Here is a 12,931-nt window from a genome sequence, read left to right on the forward strand (position 1 = left end):
ACGTGATGCAAACTCTAATGGATAAAACCTTTGATTTGACCAATTGTTAGCAAATCATCAAAATTTTTGTAACAAAGCATTTCGTTGATGTTCTTTTGTCAAATAATTCCCTTGAAATTTTTGTGTTATACGGATACTATAAATGTAGGTGTTGTGTTACAATGTATCTTACCCACTAGAAATGGTGGCAGTAGTGTGGGGACTTAGTACAGAGGGGTATTGGGAGAGATGGTGTTTTACTATGATAACGTTTAAATAATTCCAGCAGGGGAAAAAGTGAGGTATAGTGCTGTTGTAACTGGTACAAAAAACTAAGCTAAAAGTGGCTGCTCGTCTGAAAGCAATTAGCATGGGTGTAAGCGCTTTGTCATGTTCACTAACTACATCATGGTGTTTGATACTGTATGATAGATTCATGCACTAACGTATTATGTTACAAAAAGTAATAACAATTGTAAAGAATTTTTATAAACTTAGAATGCATCGCCATATGATACAGTTGTACAGTCCTTAGAGAATCTATGGCTTACCTTGTACAGTTAAAGTAGCATTTGTTGCACTGTGACCATCTCTGTTTGTAGCATCACAAATATACTCCCCACCATCCTGTGGTTCAATTTTTACTATTGTTAGCTCACTGTAAGACAAACACACACTTTGATGAATGGAAACTGCACAGTCTCCTTCAGATTTGTTGATAATGATATATTTAATTCCAGCATTGTTTGAAGTGTTGCTTAACACATTTCCAGCCTTCATCCAGTGAATAACAGCAAGAGGATTAGCTGTAGCAGCACATTCAAAAGTGACATTGCTTAATTCTCTAGTTTTCTGATGTTTAGGAGGAATAAATATGAATGGAACCGCTAAAAATAAATGATAATTCTAACATATGTATAGTAGCTATGTAATAGTACAGTAATATGAGCATAACATGCAGCAAGGTAATAGTGTGCGGTAGAAATTCCCCCAAACATAAAGTAGTGCCCCCTTAAAATGTTGCCCTTTCTTATATCAAGACACACGGTAGTGTGTCGTGCGGCCCAAGAAGCCGGCGCGTAACACCCGTGAGTATATTGACAGGAAGAAAGAAAATGCAATTTTTGCACCTCCGTAGCTCTGTGCTGCCTTGATGAAACAAGACGATTTTTGCTGTGGACACTCCCTCCACCTTCAGCACTCCACATTCCAAATTTGAGCGAAATCGCTTCAAGCGTTCCCGAGATATGCGACTTCAAAAATTGGCTCAGTTTCTTCGTTTTTTTTTTCTTCTTATTTTTCTTCCTCTTTTCGCACACTTACAAAAACTGCTATAAAACGCGAACGCCATATCCGATCGCCTTGAAATTTGGCACACAGAAGGGGGGTATAAAGGCGCATCTCTGTACCAACTTTGGCTGGAATACGATAAACAGGTAAAGCGTTATGAGCGATTATTCATGAAAAATAACACCAATATGTTGTCACGCCTACAGGGTAAACCGCGTATGGGAAGAAGCTGAAAATCGGTGGGTGAATAGGTTAACTATTGAACCTCAAACCTTTTGTGGTTTGAAAGAAATCGAGCTAAAAACCAGGAAGATACAACGAAAAAACCAACAGCGTGTAACAATTACGCAATCGAGATTAGCTAATAAAAAACGACTGCTTGCCACGCCTACCAGGTAAACCGCTTGGGGTAATGCTTTGAAAATCGCTGTACAGATGGAGTTATCATCTTAGAAAGGCTCTTCAATGGTGTAGAAGAATCAGACTTAAAGCCACGGAGTTATAACACGAAATCCAACTTGGTGTAGCAAGTGCGAGATCGAGATACTCTAATAGAGCAATCATCCTAATAGAGCAGTCATCCTAATAGAGCAGTCAACTGAAGAGAATTCAAGAGATCAGCTAGAAACAAGTAACCTGTATAGAGATCAGCTACAAACAAGTCACCCTGTAGAGAGATCAGCCACAAACAATTCACCCTGTAGAGAGATCAGCTAGAAGAAATCACCTTGTAGAGTTCAGCTACAAAGAAACCACAATGTAGAGAGTTCAGCTACAAACAAATCACCCTGTAGAGAGATCAGCTAGAAGAAGTTAACTTGTAGAGATTTCAGCTACAAAGAAACCATCATGTAGAGAGTTCAGCTGCAAACAAATCACCTGTAGAGAGTTAAGCTACAAAGAAACCATCATGTAGAGAGTTCAGCTGCAAACAAATCACCTGTAGAGAGTTAAGCTACAAAGAAACCACCATGTAGAGAATTCATTTACAAACTAGTGACCCTGTAGAGACATCAGCTAGAAGAAGTTACCTTGTAAAGAGTTCAGCTACAAAGAAACTATTCTGTAAAGATCTCAGCTGCAAAAAAAAATCACCTGTACAGAATTCCACTACAAACAAATCACCCTATAGAAAGATCAGCTAGAAGAAGTTACCTCGTAGAGAGTTCAGTTACAAAGAAACCACCATGTAGAGAATTCATTTACAAACTAGTGACCCTGTAGAGACATCAGCTAGAAGAAGTTACCTTGTAAAGAGTTCAACTACAAAGAAACCATTCTGTAAAGAATTCAGCTACAAAAAAAATCACCTGTACAGAATTCCACTAGAAGAAGTTACCTTGTAGAGAGTTCAGCTACAAAGAAACCGTCATGTGGAGAGTTCAGCTGGAAACAAATCTCCCCGTAGAGAGATCAGCTAGGAGAAGTTTCCTTGTAGAGAGTTTAGTTACAAAGAAACCACCACGTAGAGAATTCGTTTACAAACTAGTGACCCTGTAGAGACATCAGCTAGAAGAAGTTACCTTGTAAAGAGTTCAGCTACAAAGAAACCATTCTGTAAAGATCTCAGCTGCAAAAATAATCACCTGTACAGAATTCCACTACAAACAAATCACCCTATAGAAAGATCAGCTAGAAGAAGTTACCTCGTAGAGAGTTCAGTTACAAAGAAACCATCATGTAGAGAATTCATTTACAAACTAGTGACCCTGTAGAGACATCAGCTAGAAGAAGTTACCTTGTAAAGAGTTCAGCTACATAGAAACCATTTTGTAAAGAGCTCAGCTACAAACAAATCACCTGTACAGAATTCAGCTACAAACAAATCACCCTGTAGAGAGATCAGCTAGAAGAAGTTACCTTGTAGAGAGTTCAGCTACAAAGAAACCATCATGTGGAGAGTTCAGCTGCAAACAAATCACCCTGTAGAGAGATCAGCTAGAAGTTTCCTTGTAGAGAGTTCAGCCACAAACAAATCACCCTGTAGAAAGATCAGCTAGAAGAAGTTACCTTGTAGAGAGTTCAGTTACAAAGAAACCACCATGTAGAAAGTTCAGCTACAAACTAGTGACCTTGTGGAGACATCAGCTAGAAGAAACTACCTTGTAGAGAGCTCAGCTACAAAGAAACCATTCTGTAAAGAGCTCAGCTGCAAACAAATCACCTGTACAGAATTCAGCCACAAACAAATCACCCTGTAGAAAGATCAGCTAGAAGAAGTTACCTTGTAGAGAGTTCAGTTACAAAGAAACCACCATGTAGAAAGTTCAGCTACAAACTAGTGACCTTGTGGAGACATCAGCTAGAAGAAACTACCTTGTAGAGAGCTCAGCTACAAAGAAACCATTCTGTAAAGAGCTCAGCTGCAAACAAATCACCTGTACAGAATTCAGCTACAAACAAATTACCCTGTAGAAAGATCAGCTAGAAGAAGTCACCTTGTAGAGAGTTCAGCTACAAAGAAACCATCATGAAGAGAGTTCAGCTGCAAACAAATCTCCCTGTAGAGAGTTTAGTTAGAAGAAGTTACCTTGTAGAGAGTTCAGCTACAAAGAAAGCATTCTGTAAAGAGCTCAGCTGCAAACAAATCACCTGTACAGAATTCAGCTACAAACAATCACCCTGTAGAGAGATCAGCTAGAAGAAATTATCTTGTAGATAGTTCAGCTACAAACAAATCACCCTGTAGAGAGATCAGCTAGAAGAAGCTACCTTGTAGAGAGTTCAGCTACAAATTTAAAGAAACCATCATGTGGAGAGTTCAGCTGCAAACAAATCACCTGTAGAGAGTTCAGCTACAAAGAAACCACCATGTAGGGCGTTCAGCTAGAAGAAGTTACCTTGTAGAGAGTTCAGCTACAAAGAAATCATCATGAAGAGAGTTCAGCTGCAAACAAATCTCTCTGTAGATAGTTCAGTTAGAAGAAGTTACCTTGTAGAGAGTTCAGCTACAAAGAAACCACCATGTAGGGCGTTCAGCTAGAAGAAGTTACCTTGTAGAGAGTTCAGCTACAAAGAAATCATCATGAAGAGAGTTCAGCTGCAAACAAATCTCTCTGTAGATAGTTCAGTTAGAAGAAGTTACCTTGTAGAGAGTTCAGCTACAAAGAAACCATCATGAAGTGAGTTCAGCTACAAACAAATCACCCTGTTGAGAGATCAGCTAGAAGAAGTCACCTTGTAGAGAGTTCAGCTACAAAGAAACCACCATATAGAGAGTTCCGCTGCAAACAAATCACCCTGTAGAAAAATCAGCTACAAACAAATCACCCTTTAGAAAGATCAGCTAGAAGAAGTCACCTTGTAGAGAGTTCAGCTACAAAGAAACCACCATGTAGGGAGTTCAGCTAGAAGAAGTTACCTTGTAGAGAGTTCAGCTACAAAGAAACCATTCTGTAAAGAGCTCAGCTGCAAACAAATCACCTGTACAGAATTCAGCTACAAACAAATCACCCTTTAGAAAGATCAGCTAGAAGAAGTCACCTTGTAGAGAGTTCAGCTACAAAGAAACCACCATGTAGGGAGTTCAGCTAGAAGAAGTTACCTTGTAGAGAGTTCAGCTACAAAGAAACCATCATGAAGAAAGTTCAGCTGCAAACAAATCTCCCTGTAGAGAGTTCAGTTAGAAGAAGTTACCTTGTAAAGAGCCCAGCAGCAAAAAAAAATCACCTGTACAGAATCCAGCTACAAATAAATCACCCTGTAGAGAGAAGAAGTTACCTTGAAGAGTCTTCAGTTACAAAGAAATCACCATGGACAGTTCTGTAATAAATATATGTATTATATATATAATTTGTACATTTACTGATAAAATCAGAAATATTTAAGGTACATCTGCTTCGTCTTTTCTTCCTGTGGTAAAGAAAAAAGATAGGTTAAAAAAGTCCCAAAGCAGACCATAGGCCGGCTTTGGGGTATACAAATACAAAAAGAAGTGAAATCTAATCCAAAACAGCCAAGCTGTAAAAAAAGTGTGCGGCCCTCAAAAAGGCTATGGTGAAAAAAGATGTGAAATCCAAGGTGGCGGCCAAGAAATGGCTGTGATGGTAGGTTAATGGTAAAAATTTTAATAACGACAATTCAGGTGAATTTTGTGCCAATTGACCAAGCGGCACCAAATTCACCTGAATTGTTGTTATTAAAATTTTTACCATTAACCTACCATCACAGCCATTTCTTGGCCGCCACCTTGGATTTCACATCTTTTTTCACCATAGCCTTTTTGAGGGCCGCACACTTTTTTTACAGCTTGGCTGTTTTGGATTAGATATATATATGTTATTAGTCTTAGGTCAAATCTAGCATTAAATCTAAATCAAGACACACAGTAGTGTGTTGTACGGCCAAGAAAGTTGTCTTACCACGCTGTGCGTACGCCGTACGTATATTGACAGGAAGAAAGAAAACATGATTTTCGTACATAGAACCATGGCTCCTTCTACAAAACACACACCATTTTCCCATTATATGCTGTCTGCCAGGTAGGGCATGCCACCCAGCAAATTTGATTGAATTTATAAGTTTTGTAACTCATTAATTTTGTCTTTGAAACACTTTAAAATAAACAGCTCTGGAGTTAAAGCAGAGCTTATGATATTTTTGCAGTCATAATGTCTCAGCTGGTAAACCAGAATAAGAATAGGCTGCAGAGTTGTCCAAATTGACTGGACATGTGGAAAGATTAATGCAATTGTGTCCACTATAGCAAGGCAGTAGAATGTATACTGATATTATGTCACATGCCTTTCTGTCGCTGTTATGTGGTTTTAGTAGAGCAGAGGTTTGGCAATGGTACATTTGTGGCCACTCCCTTGTGTTGTAAGAATGTATACTATCTCCTAGCAACCAAGTGACAGCAATTGTTTATAGAATAAACCATGCTAATTCAGCCTTTAGGTTCCTTCCTTGTACTTTATAGGACAGTGTCCAAAAAAATACATGATGTGTTTTGCATTCGTGTTTTTGTGTCCGCTACATTGTTCTGTGTATTTTCTTGTAGTGATTTTCATTGTGTTGATTCAAGCTAGATTTGTAGGTTAGGTGTTTAGTGTGGAAGATGGGTAGTAAATAGGCAGTTGAGGTGGGAGGAAAGCACTTTTATTGGACAATACTTGAAGAAAAGATCGAGATACTCTAACGGAGCAGTCAACTATACTAATAAAACAGTCACCTTTACATTTCCTTGAAAAGTTGTAACTAGCTACTTAATTTGATATAATAGTCTAAAGTAAGCTCTTAGGGCTTTTCACATGTGAAAACTTCCTGGGGGAAAGTCTCCACACCCCTATGAATAACAACCATATTTGTTGTATGCTTTCAATTCCACTGTATGAATTTCACTGTCAAGTTGGGGTTTTCCCCTCTCGCCCTTTTGGCCTGCTCCACCCATAGGCAGATCTGAGGGGGACCAAGGAGGGCTTTTCCCCCTGGCCCTTCTCTTAACTCCCTTGGACTTGCAGGACTATCAGTAATAGGAATCATGCATTCACATTGTATTCAGAAGTACAAAAATCCAATGGGCAAATTTATAGAAGACAACAGTTATAAAAGCACTTCACAGCTATAAAAATTGTACACTGAGGAAAGTGAAGCAATTTTTTTTGCTAAGATCGAGATACTCTAATAGAGCAGTCACCACTCTAACAGAACAGTTACAGTTCTATATATTTTGCAATACCACTTTATTTTGATATAGTACACTTTACTATCAAAATAGGTTTATCTCAGATAGGCTAACTAATTTGATATGCTTTGCAAAGCACACACTTTCTTAGCTAAATCTATCAAAAATGTTCAGAAATTCAAAACCCAGGAGGTCTAGCTTTTAAGATTTTTTTCAGAAGATATCCAACTAAAGTCTTAAAAAGTGACCGCCTTGAATCATTCAACCATACCCCAAAGCTATGCAAATGAATATAATTTGTGCACCATAGAATTCTATTCTTCTCCTCTTAGTGGAATAAATATTGAGTCTTGTCCTAAAATTTCGTGCCCCCTGCAGCCCCATATAACTGGATCCACCTATGGCTCCACCTCCCCGGTATCTCATACAAAAATTATAATCAATAATATATAATAACAAGTAGAAAGACGTTTTAAGTTGGATTAGGAAGAAAAAGTAGTGAAACAAGGCAATAGAAAAAGTCAGAAATAAAACAAGAAAGGTTGTGTATACTGTACCTGCAGATATACTAATGGACATTTAATCCCTAATTCAGTCATGGTTATAAACTGAAAAAAAAAATATGTCCATCATTATATCTGTAGATACAGATAACCTCTCGTTTACCATAATTATGACTAATGAACCTGCACATACATACTGCATCAAAATAATAGTGCCAGGCATGTCATAAAATTAATAATTGCATCTGAATGAATGCTCTTACTGTAAAATGAATTACTGAAAAATGAAGTGGCCATTACACTTCGTTTTCAGCTATGTTCTACCTGTTACACAGCATTATAAATGATTCAGTTGCTATGAAAATATGGGTATTTAGCATGATAGCTAGCTAATAAGCACAGCCACAGGAAAGATGTATTGCATTATTGCAAATCAACACTACATTGTCAGCGAAAGTAGGTCCATAATCCATGTACCATAATCCATTTATTTTTGTGCAAAAATGTTTATAATAAAAATGTCTGCGTAAAAATATTTTCATATGATTATGTGAATGACTGCTCTATTAGAGTAGTCCAATTTTATGCAAAAAAAAATTTGTGTAGGAAATTTTCATACAAGTACTTACATATGAAAATTATTTCACAACAAACAAAAAAAAAGAGAATTACAGTACTACAAAAAAGAGAATTACAGTACTGTATGTACATACAGTACTGTAATTGGTGAAAAGGAATGTCGCAGGATGAAGTGACATTTGAACAGTAAAAAAATCAAGCCCGTGGCTTTATTCATTGTTGAGATATGTTTGGTTGGAGGTATCAGTTAGTCATTCAGGCAATTAGCTAGAAAATTCAGCTAATCAAAATTTCATAAAAATTTGTTGGGAAGATTTGGGGTCAGTCTGAAGACATTTTTGGATTCAGTTATGTCTAGTGTCCTACCCAATGCTACCAAGCTGTCATGAAGAAAAATTGACAATGGATATTTACCCAAACCTTCATGATCATTAATATACAGTACTACTGTACTGTATGATATAGTACTACTGTACTGTGCCTACAATATACATGCATAAAAGTAGCAAATATACAGTACAAGCAGTCATAAGTCAGCTACTCACTAAAATAAGGGTTGACAGTTATTTCCTTGCTAGCACTTCCAAGGGGATTAGTTATGCTGCAAGTGTAATTCCCAATATCATTTGTACTGAAGTTAGCAATGCTGTAGTTGCTTTGGAACACAGCAATAGTTTTAGTGTAAGCCACACTAACAGTGGTGATGTTTTTGAGTATTGGAATTCCATCCTTCATCCAGGTGAAAGTGTCTGGTGGTGAACGTTCTGAGATACATGTTAAGTTAAGGGGATCACCAGGAGTTCCAATGATCACATTTGATGGAGTAGTTACAATAGGAGCAACTAAAACAATTAAAGCTTAATAACAACCAAGTAAAATTATGGTACATGTACTGTACATACAACAACCCAAAACACCTTCACTGTAAAAAAGGTGCGTCCAAGAAACTACACGTACTTGTAATCCAATGTAAAAACACCTCAGTTGTAGGGAAAGACTTCATGAAAGTAAAAATAACAGGTAACTTCTGGAGCGGCCAAGGATCAATATTAATCCAACTACCTATATACTAAAGTTTTTTAATCCATGCAAGAACACCTTGGCTGTATGTAAAAAAAGTGCACCCATGAAAGTAACTGGCAATTGAAATAGCTGATATCTGAAGCAGCCAAGAATGAATGTTGATATACAAGTAATCAGGGGCAGAGGAAGTAGTTGATATGAGGGGGGGGCTGGGCTGACCCAGACTTAGTCTCTCGTTTGGTATGGTGAGACCAAAAAAAAAAAGGTCGCAACCAGCTGACAATAGCTGATAAGCTACATAAAATCCTTACATAGCTCGCTGCACACTGCTCTAATACTGTGACTGCTTTATTAAAGTGACTGCTTTATTAGAGTGACTGCTCTATTAGAGTATCTCAATCTTTATCGCGGTTTTCAGCCCCACTCCAAGAAGGATAACTTGGGTGTGGTATCATTCTGAGGGGGGCTTAGCTCAGCAGACCGAGGGGGGCTTTAGCCCCCCTAGCCCCCCCTCCCTTTCCGCCTATGCAAGTAATTGAAATTAACAAAAAGTTTAACATGGAACCTTTATCTTTCAGTTGTGTTCTACATTCACTCTTGTTGTATCATAAATTTATTATGTTAGCTCTAATTGGCTGGTAATTTGGCCACCTTTTTTTTTGCTCTATACACTGAATATTACAAAAGGTAGCCAAATTACCAGCCAATTAGAGTTAATTTATGATGCAACAAGAGTGAATGTAGAACACAACTGAAAGATAAAGTTCAAAGTTAAACTTTTTGTTAATTCCAGTTAGTTGTATATCAACATTCATTCTTGGCCGTTTCATCAGATATCAGCTATTTCAATTGCCAGTTACTTTCATGGGTGCACTTGTTTTACAGCCAATGTTTTCTTGCATGGATTTAAAAACTTTAGTATATAAGTGGTTGAATTAAGATTGGTTCTTGGCCACTCCAGATACTAGTTCTTTAAGTTTTACCAGTTATTTTTACTTTCATGAAGTCTTTCCCTACAACTGAGCTGTTTTTACATTGTACTTGTAGTTTCTTGGACGCACCTTTTTTTTACAATAAAGGTGTTTTTGAGGTGGATATCACTCATTTTTGTTAGTGATAGTCTCACTGGGGGAATAATAAATTGTTAAAATGGTAACTTTTAGATGACTGATATTTGGAAATTAGCAATAATATTATTATCTTAGAGAGTCAAACATGCATCTGTCATCTTGTTTGACAGTGTTATAAAAAGGCATAAACATTACTAACTGTTCATACTGTAAATTTGGAAGTATGGATTTACAGTGTAGAATAGACTGACTGTTCTATTAGAGTACAGATCTATCTTTACTGTGGCATTCATTTACAATTTACAAAATTATACAATATCTCATATCTGTGGTAAATGCTTTACATTATGCTCATAACTAGCAAGTGCCTAATTAGTTCACAATTACTACACAGCTGGCTATTGACTGTTCCATTAGAGTAGATTTATTTTTTTATCTTTACAAAATATATCTGTGGTAAATACTTCAGGCATCTTATGCTCAAACTTAAGTTGTAATGGGTGCCTAATACATTACTACACAGCTAGCTATGCATAATATTGATATGTAGCTGAATTCATAATACAGACAATTTATTGCAAGCACTGATGGATGGTGGTACGACGCAATGCTTACCAGCAGCTACAGTGATCTTACTTAGTTCACTGCAGCTATATTCACACAAGTACACGAAAAAATTTGGAATTTTCAACTAGAGTAGGGACGACAGTACATTGATAAAAAGTACTGAAACAAGTGCATAGGGGTAGTGAACAATACTAAAATACAGTTAAATAATAAGACGTGTTATATCCCTACTGTGCATTTCCATTATGGCATCTTAAGCACAGTAGGAATATAACACGTCTTATTATTTAACTGTATTTTAGTATTGTTTACTACCCTTATGCACTTGTTTCAGTACTTTTTATCAATGTACTGTCGTCCCTACTCTAGTTGAAAATTCCAAATTTTTTCGTGTAGTTGTTTGTTAACTTTTTTTGTAAATAATTTTATTATAGCTGGTGACCCCACGCATACCGCATCTGAAAAGGCACCGCGTGTCCCAGCTATATCAATTATCGTGTGAAAAGTGAAGTTACCAATATGCTTCGTTGTCAGCTATGTTCAACCCATTACACAGCATTTTAATCAAGAACTTGTTGAAAGCATTTCGGGTCGATCTGAAAGCTTGTTTGGGTTTAGTTTTACCTCACCAATACTGCCTCATCTTTGTAAGGGAAAATTGAGGCTGATTTTTGGGTGATATTATTTTGTGTGCCACGCCTACTCCCTTGTGGTCCCTACTATACAGTTACTATCGTACTGTATGATAAGCCCTACTCTACTTTTTACACATTCATTAGCTATAACTTTGTTAACAATGATGTTACCAAATAAGCTATGCTTTCTTTGTCCCTGTCATAGGTTAGCTATACAGTACACATTGATCATTGTAGTGGGAATATGGTGGAACACAATAAGTAATTGTTGCACATAAGGACGATGCTGCTGGAGCGACTGACAACTGACAAGGAATTATGACAAAACATAATATGCAGGGTTTCTATGAGATTATGCACTTAATACATCATTATTCATGCATTGAATTAGACGTTTTGTATATGCATTTTACACTTAATAGTGTTAACAGCTTTAGATAGTTATTTGACTATTCCAATCATGTATGTATATGGTTTTGCTGACTTGTGTAGACAATAGTAAGCACATGCAAGGATACATAAAGAAGTGTTAATACTGTAATAGCAAAGAATGTGTTAGTCGCAAAGAAATGCGTTTAGAAACGCAAGCAGTTAAACCTAGCTGCTAAACAACAAACACACTAATACTAAACAAGATGTCTTACGTGTGTATCTTGTCGACGACGTACGATAGGTCCTGTATAAATCAAACGTCAAATCACAAACGTATTCTAAAAGTTTGGTGCGATAACACGTGTATTCACAATGATTATGGAAGCCCTATTGATATGGAAGCCCTATTGATATGGAAGCCCTACTGATGAGCAATGGCCATGATAAAGAAGGATCAAAGGAAAATCAGTAAGATATAGCGCATACATTGTAGGATATTTAAAATACTAAAAGTTTCATCTCCATGAAATTCGAAGCATTTCCGCCAAAGAAGTAAGGCTGTAGCTGTAGCCAATTTTCCGCTACGCTTGACTGAAAGCATCAGGCAGGCAGGCAGGCAGGCAGGCAGGCAGGCAGGCAGGCAGGCAGGCAGGCAGGCAGGCAGGCAGGCAGGCAGGCAGGCAGGCAGGCAGGCAGGCAGGCAGGCAGGCAGGCAGGCAGGCAGGCAGGCAGGCAGGCAGGCAGGCAGGCAGGCAGGCAGGCAGGCAGGCAGGCAGGCAGGCAGGCAGGCAGGCAGGCAGGCAGGCAGGCAGGCAGGCAGGCAGGCAGGCAGGCAGGCAGGCAGGCAGGCAGGCAGGCAGGCAGGCAGGCAGGCAGTGAAGCAGTAGAAAATTCACAAAAATAATTTAAAAAAAAAACTTTTCGTAGCACCTAATCGAAAATGCTTCTGGTCGTTCTGAAGGCATGTTTGGGCTTGGTTATACCTGACCAATACTGTCAAGTGGCCGTGAAGGGTTTTCAAAGATGATTTTGGCTTGATTTATCTTCGTAGACCACGCCCACATCTTCGTCGTCCCTACCATACAGTACTATCGTACTTTATGATAAGTCTCAGATTACATTTCAAGTGTTTGTGCATTGTGGTACTGTAGGAAAACATTATGTATCTCCTCGTCTCAATAGCTGTATCATCATTTCCATATACAGGTGCTCTTATTTTGTGTCACAGTTAGATCAACTGTTGTAACTGGATTGACAAGGTATACAGGTTTTTCAGGTCATATAGAATCA

The 12,931-nt window shown here is 37.9% G+C and overlaps 1 protein-coding gene and 1 long non-coding RNA gene across 3 annotated transcripts in view; one reads left to right on the forward strand and one right to left on the reverse strand.

Annotated features, from left to right (window-relative positions):
- Window positions 1-12,931, forward strand: part of LOC136256184 (uncharacterized) — a 143,910-nt gene that overhangs the window by 113,387 nt on the left and 17,592 nt on the right. The gene's annotated exons all lie outside the window — the stretch shown is intronic.
- The window catches only part of LOC136256176 (cell adhesion molecule DSCAML1-like), a 46,028-nt gene that overhangs the window by 15,157 nt on the left and 17,940 nt on the right, over window positions 1-12,931 (reverse strand). Inside the window, exons 4-5 of one of the 2 annotated variants that reach the window (XM_066049126.1) lie at window positions 8,520-8,816; window positions 531-866 (exon numbers count right to left, since the gene is read on the reverse strand). In XM_066049126.1, the coding sequence (XP_065905198.1) occupies window positions 531-866; window positions 8,520-8,816 (633 nt within the window). The remainder of the gene's footprint in view (window positions 1-530; window positions 867-8,519; window positions 8,817-12,931) is intronic. The other variant, XM_066049127.1, reaches the window with a different exon arrangement.

Source organism: Dysidea avara, chromosome 5 (assembly GCF_963678975.1).
Source record: "Dysidea avara chromosome 5, odDysAvar1.4, whole genome shotgun sequence".
Classification (NCBI taxonomy): Eukaryota; Metazoa; Porifera; class Demospongiae; order Dictyoceratida; family Dysideidae; genus Dysidea; species Dysidea avara.